Source organism: Entelurus aequoreus, linkage group LG10, assembly GCF_033978785.1.
Source record: "Entelurus aequoreus isolate RoL-2023_Sb linkage group LG10, RoL_Eaeq_v1.1, whole genome shotgun sequence".
NCBI classification, from domain to species: domain Eukaryota; kingdom Metazoa; phylum Chordata; class Actinopteri; order Syngnathiformes; family Syngnathidae; genus Entelurus; species Entelurus aequoreus.
The window spans coordinates 44,653,431-44,667,264 of NC_084740.1; the positions used below are offsets into that span (position 1 = coordinate 44,653,431).

General features: G+C 41.2%; 1 protein-coding gene across 8 annotated transcripts in view; it reads left to right on the forward strand.

Annotated features, from left to right (window-relative positions):
- Positions 1-13,834, forward strand: part of LOC133658679 (rho GTPase-activating protein 42) — a 155,174-nt gene that overhangs the window by 2,059 nt on the left and 139,281 nt on the right. For all 8 annotated transcript variants that reach the window (XM_062060960.1, XM_062060965.1, XM_062060964.1 and 5 more), the window contains one exon: positions 12,889-12,984. In XM_062060960.1, the coding sequence (XP_061916944.1) occupies positions 12,889-12,984 (96 nt within the window). The remainder of the gene's footprint in view (positions 1-12,888; positions 12,985-13,834) is intronic.

A 13,834-nucleotide genomic window follows, 5' to 3' on the forward strand; every position in this document is an offset into this window, starting at 1 on the left:
ATCTTCTATATACTTCTAGTGTAGTACTACATTAAAGATGGAAGTATCCTCATTAACCTGCTGGGGAGTAAGTACACCTTCTATATACTTCTAGTGTAGTACTACATTAAAGATGGAAGTATCCTCATTAACTTGCTGGGGAGTAAGTACATCTTATATATACTTCTAGTGTAGTACTACATTAAAGATGGAAGTATCCTCATTTACCTGCTGGGGAGTAAGTACACCTTGTATATACTTCTAGTGTAGTACTACATTAAAGATGGAAGTATCCTCATTAACCTGCTGGGGAGTAAGTACATCTTCTACATATTTCTAGTGTAGTACTACATTAAAGATGGAAGTATCCTCATTAACCTGCTGGGGAGTAAGTACATATTATATATACTTCTAGTGTAGTACTACATTAAAGATGGAAGTATCCTCATTAACCTGCTGGGGAGTAAGTACATATTCTATTGTAGTACTACATTAAAGATGGAAGTATCCTCATTAACCTGCTGGGGAGTAAGTACATCTTGTATATACTTCTAGTGTAGTACTACATTAAAGATGGAAGTATCCTCATTAACCTGCTGGGGAGTAAGTACACCTTGTATATACTTCTAGTGTAGTACTACATTAAAGATGGAAGTATCCTCATTTACCTGCTGGGGAGTAAGTACATCTTCTATATACTTCTAGCGTAGTACTACATTAAAGATGGAAGTATCCTCATTAACCTGCTGGGGAGTAAGTACATCTTCTATATACTTCTAGTGTAGTACTACATTAAAGATGGAAGTATCCTCATTAACCTACTGGGGAGTAAGTACATCTTGTATATACTTCTAGTGTAGTACTACATTAAAGATGGAAGTATCCTCATTAACCTGCTGGGGAGTAAGTACATCTTCTATATACTTCTAGTGTAGTACTACATTAAAGATGGAAGTATCCTAATTAACCTGCTGGGGAGTAAGTACATCTTGTATATACTTCTAGTGTAGTACTACATTAAAGATGGAAGTATCCTCATTAACCTGCTGGGGAGTAAGTACACCTTGTATATACTTCTAGTGTAGTACTACATTAAAGATGGAAGTATCCTCATTAACCTGCTGGGGAGTAAGTACACCTTGTATATACTTCTAGTGTAGTACTACATTAAAGATGGAAGTATCCTCATTAACCTGCTGGGGAGTAAGTACACCTTGTATATACTTCTAGTGTAGTACTACAATGAAGATGGAAGTATCCTCATTAACCTGCTGGGGAGTAAGTACATCTTGTATATACTTCTAGTGTAGTACTACATTAAAGATGGAAGTATCCTCATTAACCTGCTGGGGAGTGAGTACATCTTCTATATACTTCTAGTGTAGTACTACATTAAAGATGGAAGTATCCTCATTAACCTGCTGGGGAGTGAGTACATCTTCTATATACTTCTAGTGTAGTACTACATTAAAGATGGAAGTATCCTCATTAACCTGCTGGGGAGTGAGTACATCTTCTATATACTTCTAGTGTAGTACTACATTAAAGATGGAAGTATCCTCATTAACCTGCTGGGGAGTGAGTACATCTTCTACCTGTATATCAGGGGTCACCAACGCGGTGCCCGCGGGCACCAGGTCGCCCGTAAGGACCAGATGAGTCGCCCGCGGGCCTGTTCTAAAAAAAAAAAAAGAAAAATAAATAAAAAATAAATAAAAATAAATAAAATTTTTTATTATTTTTTATTTTTTATTTTTAAAAAATTAAATATACATAGAAAAAACACAAGATACACTTTCAATCAGTGCATCAACCCAAACAACCTCCCCCATGCACACTCCTCCACACCCACTCACACAAAAGGGGTTATTCCTTTCTGCTACCAATATTCTGGTTCCCACAACATAGACAACACATCTGCAAGGGACACAGTCCCTGAAGCACACATGATTGTATAGGCTGCTGGTCCACTAACATTTTCATTAACTATTATTTTTTATGTAATTATTTTTATATTGTTTTACTTTCTTTTTTATCCAAGAAAATGTTTTTTAATTATTTATCTTATTTTATTTTATTTTTTTAAAAAGGGCCTTATCTTCAACAGACCAGGTTGTCAGTGAAATTAGATTTCTTTAAAGGGTTTTTTAAACCAGGCCCAGTCCAGATAATGTCCAAGTCGGACTCAGCAACACATACCTTCATTCATGTACACAGAAAAAAATTAGGGAACACAACAGATTGCATATAATTTATAAACAAAATTACATTTTCAAAATAAGCATTTATGTACAGTCCAGATTATGTCCAGGTCACTCAAATTAGGGAACACAACAACAGATATCATATAATCTATAAACATAATTATACTTTCAAAATAAGCCTTTGAGGACTTCTCATCTTTTTTTAAATGTTTTTTGGCATCATTATCGTTTTCAACCATGTAACTTTCTAAAGTTAGAAAATACTGAATAAATGTTTTAAAGAAAGTAATACTAAGTGAATATCTGTTTTTGGCCTTAAAAATAAACATTTTACAGAGTACTATAATTAAATTGACTAAATCATGATTGTCAATGAACTCTCCTAAAATAACAGAAACCACATTAAGCTTCATAAACAAACCAATCCTTAAACACATTTTTTCAACTTCCACCCAAAACAAAGACACAATATGACAATACCAAAACAAATGCAGGGTGGATTCAGGCTCCTGACAACAAAATCGGCAATCATCTGACTCTGTCATATTCCATAATGTTAACATTTTCCCTGTGGGTAAGAAGTTATAAATAATTTTAATTTGAAAATAACGATTTTGCACATCGATAGTGGTTTTATAGATTAGTTTGAATATGGCATCCCATGGCAACGGGCAGTCAAAAAAGTCCTCCCATTTTCCATTTGTGTTGTATGAGGCAGCCTTCAAATATTTCTTTATTAAATAGAAAAAATATATTTTTCTATTTATTTTAGTTCCTTTTTGCCAACTACAATTTCTTATTAGAGGTTTACAAACTAATAATTTAGTAGTTCCATAATTAATTATTTGTTTCCATCTTTTCCCAATTACTCCAGTTAGTTGATAAAATGAAAAGCTTGAGCAAGCATCACCATACATAGTTCTAAATTCATCATACTTCATAATTTTACCATTCTCATTGATAATGTCATTGACAAAAATGATTCCTCTTTCAAACATATTTTTCCAAAAGAAAGGCTTTCCATCTATTACAATATTAGAGTTCATCCATATTAACTGCTGCAAAATATCGTCTCTTTTTTCTGGCACATAAAATTGAAAACACCACTATGAGTGGATTGTTTCCTTTATGTTTCCCAGCAGACTCTCTGGGAGGGGATCACTTGTAAAAAAGGATACAATTTCTTTTGATACAGTACATGTTTTTTGTCCAACAGGACATTTGTGTACCACTCAATGTTTAAATACATCTTTGGAACAATTGATGCTTTTAAAGACAGACACATAGCTTCAAGGTTGAGAAGTTTCAGGCCCCCATATTCATACTCATTGTACAAAACCTTTCTTTTAATCTTTTCTGGTTTGCCGTTCCAGACAAAATCGAAGACCCTCCGCGCATAAATCTTAAAAAAGTTTTGTGATGGAGCTGGTAATGACAAAAACAAATAAATAAATTAAGGAATAATTAACGAGTTGGCAATAGACATTTTACCATACACGGTTAGGGATTTCCCTTTCCATAATTGCATTATTTTGTCCAGCTTTCTTAGTCGATTATCATAATTTACTGAGCCTAGATCTTCCAGATTTTCTGGGACAACAACACCAAGTATGTTAACTGGTCCATCTGTCCACAAAACAGGCACTTTGCATTCCATTCGAAAGGACGTTCCCTTTAGATTTCCGATCCTTAACATTTTACATTTATCATAATTAAGCTTAAGGCCAGATTGCTGTGAAAATATGTCCAACAGATTAAGAAGGTTCCGCAAACAATGAGGAAAAATCTTATCTTTGTGAATCAGCCTTTTCTGACATGAACTTCATCAAGAACAAACACAGAACACGCCTCACTGATGCACATCTGCAAGACTCACTCAGAGTTGCAGTGTCAAGTTACACACCAGAGTACAACACACTAGTTAACAGCATGCAATGCCAGGCTTCCCACTAACTGACAAAGAAACAGATAACAGATTTGGTGTCCTATTCAAAGTGTGACATGATTTAAAAATTTGAGAGTTTACTTTTGTATTTTACATGAGTTATTATTTGTACAAACATGGTGCAAAGTAATTCATGATTTGTTAAAAAATGTTAGTGGCTAGCTAGTTAAAATGGGATATTGTGATTTCACAAGACTGTCTTAGAAGTGATCATTTGAAAATGTTCAATTTGAAAAATGTGCACTTAGAGAAAATATAAAAATAAAGTGTTGCATATTGATATTTATCTGTTTCTATATATATTTATTGTGAGAATGATTTTGTTTCCACAAAGATAAATATCATTAATTATTAATAATAACAGAGTTAAAGGTAAATTGAGCAAATTGGCTACTTCTGGCAATTTATTTAAGTGTGTATCTAACTGGTAGCCCTTCGCATTAATCAGTACCCAAGAGGTAGCCCTTGGTTTCAAAAAGGTTGGTGACCCCTGTTCTATATACTTCTTAGTACTACATGTGTGACTTTCACATCATATTTATATTTAAAGTACAAAAATCGTTTCCATATGAGTTGGGAAATTGTGTTAGATGTAAATATAAACGGAATACACTGATTTGCAAATCCTTTTCAAGCCATATTCAGTTGAATATGCTACAAAGACAACATATTTGATGTTCAAACTCATAAACTTTTTTTTTTGTGTGCAAATAATAATTAACTTAGAGTTTCATGGCTGCAACACGTGCCAAAGTAGTTGGGAAAGGGCATGTTCACCACTGTGTTACATGGCCTTTCCTTTTAACAACACTCAGTAAAGGTTTGGGAACTGAGGAGACACATTTTTGAAGCTTCTCAGGTGGAATTCTTTCCCATTCTTGCTTGATGTACAGCTTAAGTTGTTCAACAGTCCGGGGGTCTCCCTTGTGCTATTTTAGGCTTCATAATGCGCCACACATTTTCAATGGGAGACAGGTCTGGACTACAGGCAGGCCAGTCTAGTACCCGCACTCTTTTACTATGAAGCCACGTTGATGTAACACGTGGCTTGGCATTGTCTTGCTGAAATAAGCAGGGGCGTCCATGGTAACGTTGCTTGGATGGCAACATATGTTGCTCCAAAAGCTGTATGTACCTTTCAGCATTAATGGTGCCTTCACAGATGTGTAAGTTACCCATGTCTCGGGCACTAATACACCCCCATACCATGTGTGATGGTATGGGGGTGCCTATAACCCCTATAACAATCCGGATGGTTCTTTTCCTCTTTGGTCCGGAGGACACGACATCCACAATTTCCAAAAACAATTTGAAATGTGGACTCGTCAGACCACAGAACACTTTTCCACTTTGTATCAGTCCATCTTAGATGAGCTCAGGCCCAGCGAAGCCGACGGCCTTTCTGGGTGTTGTTGATAAACGGTTTTCGCCTTGCATAGGAGAGTTTTAAATTGCACTTACAGATGTAGCGACCAACTGTAGTTACTTACAGTGGGTTCCTGGAGTGTTCATGAGCCCATGTGGTGATATCCCTTACACACAGATGTGGCTTGTTGATGCAGTACAGCCTGAGGGATGGAAGGTCACGGGCTTAGCTGCTTACGTGCAGTGATTTCTCCAGATTCTCTGAACCCTTTGATGATATTACGGAGCGTAGATGGTGAAATCCCTAAATTCCTTGCAATAGCTGCTTGAGAAAGGTTGTTCTTAAACTGTTCAACAATTTGCTCAGGCATTTGTTGACAAAGTGGTGACCCTCGCCCCATCCTTGTTTGTGAATGACTGAGCATTTCATGGAATCTACTTTTATACCCAATCATGGCACCCACCTGTTCCCAATTAGCCTGTTCACCTGTGGGATGTTCCAAATAAGTGTTTGATGAGCATTCCTCAACTTTATCAGTTTTTATTGCCACCTTTCCCAACTTCTTTGTCACGTGTTGCTGGCATCAAATTCTAAAGTTAATGATTATTTGCAAAAAAAAAAATGTTTATCAGTTTGAACATCAAATATGTTGTCTTTGTAGCATATTCAACTGAATATTGGTTGAAAATGATTTGCAAATCATTGTATTCCGTTTATTTTTACATCTAACCCAATTCCCCAACTCATATGGAAACGGGGTTTGTACTTCATAGTCACACAAAGTGTAGTACTACAAGTGTAACTTTCACATCATGTTTATCTTTAAAGTACTTCAGTCACACAGTGAAGTACTACATGTGTAACTTTCACATCATGTTTATATTCAAAATACTTCACACAAAGTGTAGTACTACAGGTTTAACTTTCACATCTTTATATTTTAAATACTTAATAGTCACACAAATTGCAGTACTACATGTGTGACTTTCACATCATGTTTATATTTAAAGTACTTCATAGTCACACACAGTGTAGTACTACATGTGTAAGTAAGCTGACAGTAAAATGTCAAACAATTGTAGTTGTTCTACAGTTGGTTCTTTGCTGCTCATGAGGATGCACCTTCTTCTGGAACTTGTGTTGCAAAAATCAACCTGAGGTCTTGTGGACCACGCGCGGACCTAGAGGTCTTGTGGACCACGCGCGGACCTAGAGGTCTTGTGGACCACGCGCGGACCTAGAGGTCTTGTGGACCAGGCCGACCTAGAGGTCTCGCTCCACCGCCGTTTGAACTCCAAACATTTTTTGTCCACCTCTGAGTTGTACGACCTCAGTTCTACAAATTCCACTGTAAGGAGGCGTAGCTCAGGTGGTCTTCTAGAAACTGGAGGGTTCCTGGTACGAATCCAGTCTTTGGGCAAGACACTTGCGCCCACCGAGGTCCCAGTTTCAGCCACACTGTGGTTGGTTGTTTGTGGCAGGACTCATGGAAATATATTTTTAATCCCAGAGACTTTCCTGGACAAATAAATGTCGAAGAAAGCGAAGTGAGGAGTCAACAATCTCTTTCCCTCCATGAAGGGTTTTTTGCTTAGTCACTTCAAAGAATCATTGTCCACTGAGGACATACTCCAGATTCCTCAAACAGGCTGATAAAGTGCACTTCCTGTTGTCCCGTGTGGCCCTGCAGACTTCTACAGATTGGGCCCTAATGAGACAAAATATCTTTGTTGTGCAAACTTGTGACAACAACAAGGAAACAGACTGACCTGGACACAAGACAGTCCAGCAACCTGCTCCCTTTTCTTTGGATGTGTTCCCTGGTTGGTCCAGTTTCAGTCTGGGTGTTCATGGAGAGGTGAGAAGTAAATCATTGATGGTCTTTAACTCTGGGCGCCACAGAGCGTCTCAGTTGGAACATGTCTACAAGACCTTCAGTGGGTCTTTCTGTAAGTTGGAACATGAACATGAACTAAAAGCTCCAGGACCTAGAGGTTCCAGGAGTAAATGTTCCAGAACCTAAAGGTCCCAAGAACTAAAAGCTCCAGAACCTAAAGGTCCCAGGAACTAAAAGCTCCAAAAACTAAAGGTTCCTGGACCTAAAGGTTTTGGGACCCAAATGTTCCGGGAGCTAGAGGTTCCGGGAACTAAAGTTTCCTCTAGAAGTGTGTGGTTTGTGTGTCCAGCACATTACACAGTTCAGGTAGTTGATCCAATTGGGGCTGATGACTAGTAGTGTGGATTAGTGGTACAGTACACTGACACCATGTACATCAATCAATCCAAGTTTATTTATATAGCCCTAAATCACGAGTGTCTCAAAGGGCTGCACAAGCCACAACGACATTCTCGGCTCACATCCCACATCAGGGCAAGAAAAATCTCAACCCAATGGGCTACAATGAGAAACCTTGGAGGGGAACCCCGCCCCTCTATTGTATCCTCCTACGGTGTGTAGTGAAGCATGTGTAGCTATTCCTCGTCCTGCAGTGATAATGCTACTTGTAAGAAACTTACTTTATTTGTCGCCATGGAGGTCAGGATTAGTCATTTAGAAGTATCTAAAACACTTTGGAGGGGTGTTAGCTGCAAGCTAGCTATGTCTTAAACTAGCCCTTGCAGGGCTTCTGTGTTTATGGTTAGTTCTGAAGCCAAAATGTGTACATTGTCCTTCTTCTGTCTCCACACTGTTTCTGCTTGTAAGTGCTCTGTGTGTGTGTGTGTGTTGACTCACATGTGCCTTGCCTCATGTTACCAACGATGGTTTGTGTGTCATGTCCATACAAAAAAGTACAGGTATTTGTCATAGGCAGTATATTACATACTTTATTTCATTAGTAGCGTAAAGTCTTGTATGTTGTGAAAGTTCTTGTAAAAGTTTCCTCATCCTTGTTGACTTTGAAGACCAAAAATTCCCACTCGACTTTTGCAATCCTCTCCTTTCCTACTGGTTTTTGTTGCCTTGCGATGCTCGGTCGGTGCATCATGCCTGCGTAAGCTAGCAGGCCCGCCTCCACCCACAGAGACAAAGATTGTACAAGACTGACAAGAGGAGTCACTCTGTTCTGCTAAGGAACAAAAAGGTTCTGGTGTGAAGATGCTTGTTCCCACTGGAGTGTAAGAAGGTTTTAGAAGGTGGTGGGAAGAGTTTAGCGTTGGGACCCCTGCTGTGTGGCCAAGCCAGCATGAGGTGGAAGAGGTCTTACGTGGAAGACAGCTCCCATGATTCATTCCTGCCGATCAAGTCCAAGCGGCACCGTGCACCCCGCTGGTGCACCGAGGGGCGTCTCCCCATTAAGCGGGGGCGTGCAGGATGGCGCTCGCCTCTGAAAAGCACCTCGGCTCAAATCAGCAGCGTCTCGCTGACGTGTCGGAGGTTGTTTTGTTTTCCTGTGCAGGGCTGGAACAGAGCGGCTGTGCTACAAAGGAAGTGACTTTTTTTGTGTCTGCGTGTAGGAAGACACTGACTATTAAATGAGGAGAACATCAATTCATGTCTACTTTTCTAAATGTGCTTTGTCAGGCGCTGTTTGAAACAATTTAATCATTGATTAGCATTGATTGGTTATTGGTTTTCCAGCAATTACAGCATAATGACGTGCACTACCTCACTCAACCAGTAGAGGCGCTGTTGATGCAACTACCACATTTTTCAGACTAAAATCCTTTCATTTCCTCAAGTAATCAACAGTGCGCCTTATGATCCGGTGCGCCTAATGTACATATTAATTCTGGTTGTGCTTACAGACTCCCTAGCAATTTTATTTGGTACATAGGGTAATGATAAGTGTGACCAGTAGATGGCAGTCACACATAAGCCATAGGTGCACACAAGGCGCTCAAAATGTTTTAGTAGGACTTTGGTGCACCGCTTGATGGATTGTGGGAGCATTACAGCTACCATAGTCAGACGTATTGTGCTTCAACACACGGTATTATTATGGACCCCAAAACGGCACCTATTAGCAGACATATTTCCTTTCTTTACCTAGTGGTACCTGCTAATGTGTATTTGGGATCTGTGTAAGTCCCGAACATGTGCGCGTGTCCGCCTTTGTAATCAATAAGCTCCTCCTTTTTCTCTATCATCTTGTTGTGAGACATTCATCCTTCACCGTTGCCATTTCTAATACAAAGTAGTGTACACTTCTAACCTACGCGTTGATTCTAGTTGTGCCTACCGACCTGGAGGCAATTTTATTGGGTACATGGTGTAATGAGAAGTGTGACCAGTCACACATAAGAGATCGGTGTGGACTGCAGGTTGACGCCTGTCCAATAAATGATGCTGGCCTCTCGCTTTCCAGCCTTGCTGTTGCGCATCAGCTGCAAGCTCAGTGTACCTCAGCTTCTTGCGCTCGTAGGCCTCCTCCATTGCACTCTCCCAGTGCACCGTGAGCTCTATGATGTACACGAGCCTGAGCGAGGCTGACCACAAAAACAAGATCTGGCCGCAGGTTGGTGGACGCGATCTCAACTGGGAAGCAGAGCCTCTGGCCCAGGTCTGCCAGCAGTTTCCAGTCCCATGCTCCGCCTAGCTGTCCAGTGTCTGGTCTTGTGGTGGTGCGGCTGGCTTGACCATCGCCCTCCCGGACAAATGTTGTTGCTTGCCAACGGAATGACGGGGGAGGAAGGGCATTGACACTTGTCCGTCGACTTTCCAGCACTGCTGCAAGACACTAAAACCTGGTTGTGCCACCAGGATGTGCTTCAGTGTTGCTGGACTCGGACATAGAGGGCATGTGGGGTCTTCACCATACCACTGGCTAAGGTTTTTTTGGAGAAGGCAGGACATCGGAGGCAGCCCTGATGGTAAAGCTCGCCCTGAATGCCTCCATCTCCCACAGCTCTTTCCAGGAGATCTTGACAAGAACATGTTGACTGACAGTCTAAAAGGAACATGTCTTTTTTTATGTGTAAAATATCAAATTGGCAAATTGAATTGCAAATATCCAAATTTGGAGAGAACATGAGTTTTTGTTGCTCCCAATGGTGCACAGTACTTGATGGGATCAAGTGTCATAAAATTAGAAGCTGCTATTTTAAGAGCTGTAAATGTTCTAATAAGTATTTTATATCTTCTCTGCAAGGCTGCTTTCGTGCTCCTCTTCACATGCTTAATGACACCTCCTCACCCTCACCAGCTGCTTCTCATCAAAGTCCCTCTCCTGTCACACCAGATGAAGACAAGCTGACTTCTCCACTTCATTTCTTATTTTCCTGCAGAGTGCAAACTATTGTGTTTGCTGTCACATTCCACTCTCGCTACACTTTAGCTCATCCAACCCATGCAAAATGCACATCCATGGAAACTAGTCATGCTGGCTGCTGGTACGGTGGTTAGCATGCCAGCCTCACAGTCTGGAGACCTGAGTTGGAATCTCTGTTGGAATATGTAGAGTTTGCATGTTCTCCCATGTTTGCTTGGCTTTTACCTGGATACTCCAACTTCGTTTTGTTGTCCACAGGTGTCATTGTCGAGGCTTGATTGTCACCCTCTCTCAGCTGGGATCCTAATAATAGTCATTTGACCCATCCATATCACTGTTTTTCTTCTGACTACAGCCATAAAACAAAAGAAAAACAAGCAGGAAAAAAAAAAAAAATTACAAATACTACACAAAATACAAATATTACAAATAATAATTGATTAGATTTGTTTCTACACACTCAAAGAGTGACAACTGTGAACTCAGGGTGTCAAAAAAAAAAGATTTTCGCATGAATCGCGATTCTTAATTGTAACAATTCTTAATCAATTCAAAGAAACACCTTAGAAAAATATATATCTGTATATTCTGTCCTCTCCAGCCAGGCAAATCATATTTTTGATGCAGATAAGTAAGTAATACAATGATTTATCAAAACCGTTTGTCTATTTTGTGGAGTAATGTAGTTGATCATAAAACTGGCCCCCAATGTCATTAAAAAAGTACTGATTATGAATTGTTTTAAATGGATTGTGAATCTAATCGTTACCCCAGAGAATGGAATCTAATCAAATCAAAGATTCATAGCCCTACTGAGAACCCATCATTCATTCACGCCACATTCATGGTGGATCACATCAGGACTGTCTGGATCACCTCAGGACTGTCTGGATCACCTCCGGACTGTCTGAACAATCATGGAAGACCTGGTCTGACTCAAAGTGCCATCATTGTGCGTACAAACCGCAGAAACAACTTCCCAAGAGCAAGGCTTGTTCTTAGATGACTTGCTGAATCAGAACCTAGTCGGGGAACATGTTTCCAGCACCGGTACCTGACATACAGCCCTCTGAGGGACCTCAGATTGAAAGCCTCCGTGAGGACTCTGCCTTATCCTTGAAAATGTTGCAGTGTGAGTGTCGCTAAGAGCTACGTTTCCAGAAGATGCATTACCTCCACTTCCACGCCCTCCACTTTGTGCAGCTGCAGACTGGAGATCAATAGCTCAACTGAGGGCCTAAATGTGCTCCCAGGCTCTTTATTAATGGATCATCTTTTTGGCATGGACACAGACCTCAGAAACAAACACACACTTGATCTGCTGATGATTGTCATTGTCTCCACCTCTAACTGACACCATTGTTTCCATCTTGTTTGCTACTATTGTCTTCTTGATGTTTATTTATTCAATGTACTGTAGCTAAGTGTACTTATTGAAGTATGTATTCAGTGTACTGTAGCTAAGTGTAATTATTGTAGTATGTATTCAGTGTACTGTAGCTAAGTGTACTTGATGTATTCCCTGCCACATCTGTGGTGCCCTCCATGGTTTCTCATTGTTCCATTGGGTTGAGTTTTTTCTTCCCCTGGTGTGTGATCTGAAGTCCAGGATGTCATTGTGGCTTGTGCAGCCCTTTGAGACACTTGTGATCAAAGGCTGTATAAATAAACTATAATTGATTGATTGATTGACTTATTGGAGTATGTACTCAGTGATGTCAGTGATGATGAACATGGTGTTCCGTCACAATGCTCCTGCTCTTCAACTCATCTTAAACCTTCACACCATGTTGAGGTGTTCGCCGTCATCTGAAGTCTTGAAATAAAAGCTGATGTCTCACACTGAGACTGCTCCTCTCTGAAGGTCTCACACTGAGACCGCTCCTCTCTGAAGGTCTCACACTGAGACCGCTCCTCTCTGAAGGTCTCACACTGAGACTGCTCCTCTCTGAAGGTCTCACACTGAGACTGCTCCTCTCTGAAGGTCTCACACTGAACTCCTTCATAATCCATCACTGTGATTTTGACTCACTTTGCACAGGTGCATATTTAATGAGAGCTTCTTCTCACCAGGTCTTTATGAGCACTGATTAATGGAAAGTTCCACTTGCCTGAGGGATTCTTACCTGTCTACAAAGTTAGACCTGACGTTCCTCACGCTCATACTCTCCTTCTCATGTCCAGGTCTTTCTGCTGCCATCCAGAAGTTCTCCCAGTCCCTGCAGGAGTTCCAGTTTGAGTGCCTGGGTGACGCAGAGACGGATGACGAGGTGAAAATTGGTGAGTCTTGGCTGACTTTTGGACACCAATTGGTCTCGATACAGGTCTTGGTTTGACTAAATAGTCCATGAGGGTCTGAGGTTAGATGAAGGTTGTTGCCAAGCAGGAACAACTTCAAACTACGAACAAGAGCCATCTTGTCTCCTTACCTATGGTCCAGCTTCGAAGCTGGCGACTGCAGCTCAGTAAGGGAAAGACTATATCAGCAGCATTCCACCTCTGCAACAGGGAAGCAAGAAGGGAGCTGGAGATCTTAGTGGACAACAAACCCCTGGAGTTCCAGTAGGCCCCAAAGTACCTGGGCGTACGCTTGGACAGGACACTGTCCTACAAACAACATTTGGATGAAGTGAGGGCTAAAGTAACAGCAAGGGACTCACTCATCCGGCGCCTAGCTGGTACAACCTGGGGGGCCTCGGCCAAGGTACTACGTATCTCTACACAAGCCCTCGTATTCTCTGCAGCTGAGTACTGTGCCCCAACCTGGTGTAGAAGCCCACATGCCAAGAAGGTCGATACGGCCATCAACAATGCCCTCCGGATCATAAGTGGCTGCCTGAAACCCACCCCCGTGTTCTACCTGCCAGTCCTAGCAGGGATAGCGCCAGCCGGCCTACGGCGAGAGGCCGCTACCCTCGCCCTGGCAAGGAAAGCCCAGGAACACAGCTGGCACCTCCTCCATGAAACCACCACCATGGCAACACCTCCAAGCAGACTCAAGTCCCGCCACCCATACAATCAGCCCGCACAAGAGATGCTTATTTCCATCCCGGAGGATCTGACAACCAAAGCCTGGCTGGCAGCGGAATGGAAGCAGGAGTGGGAGTCAGCAGGACAGACACGCCTACAC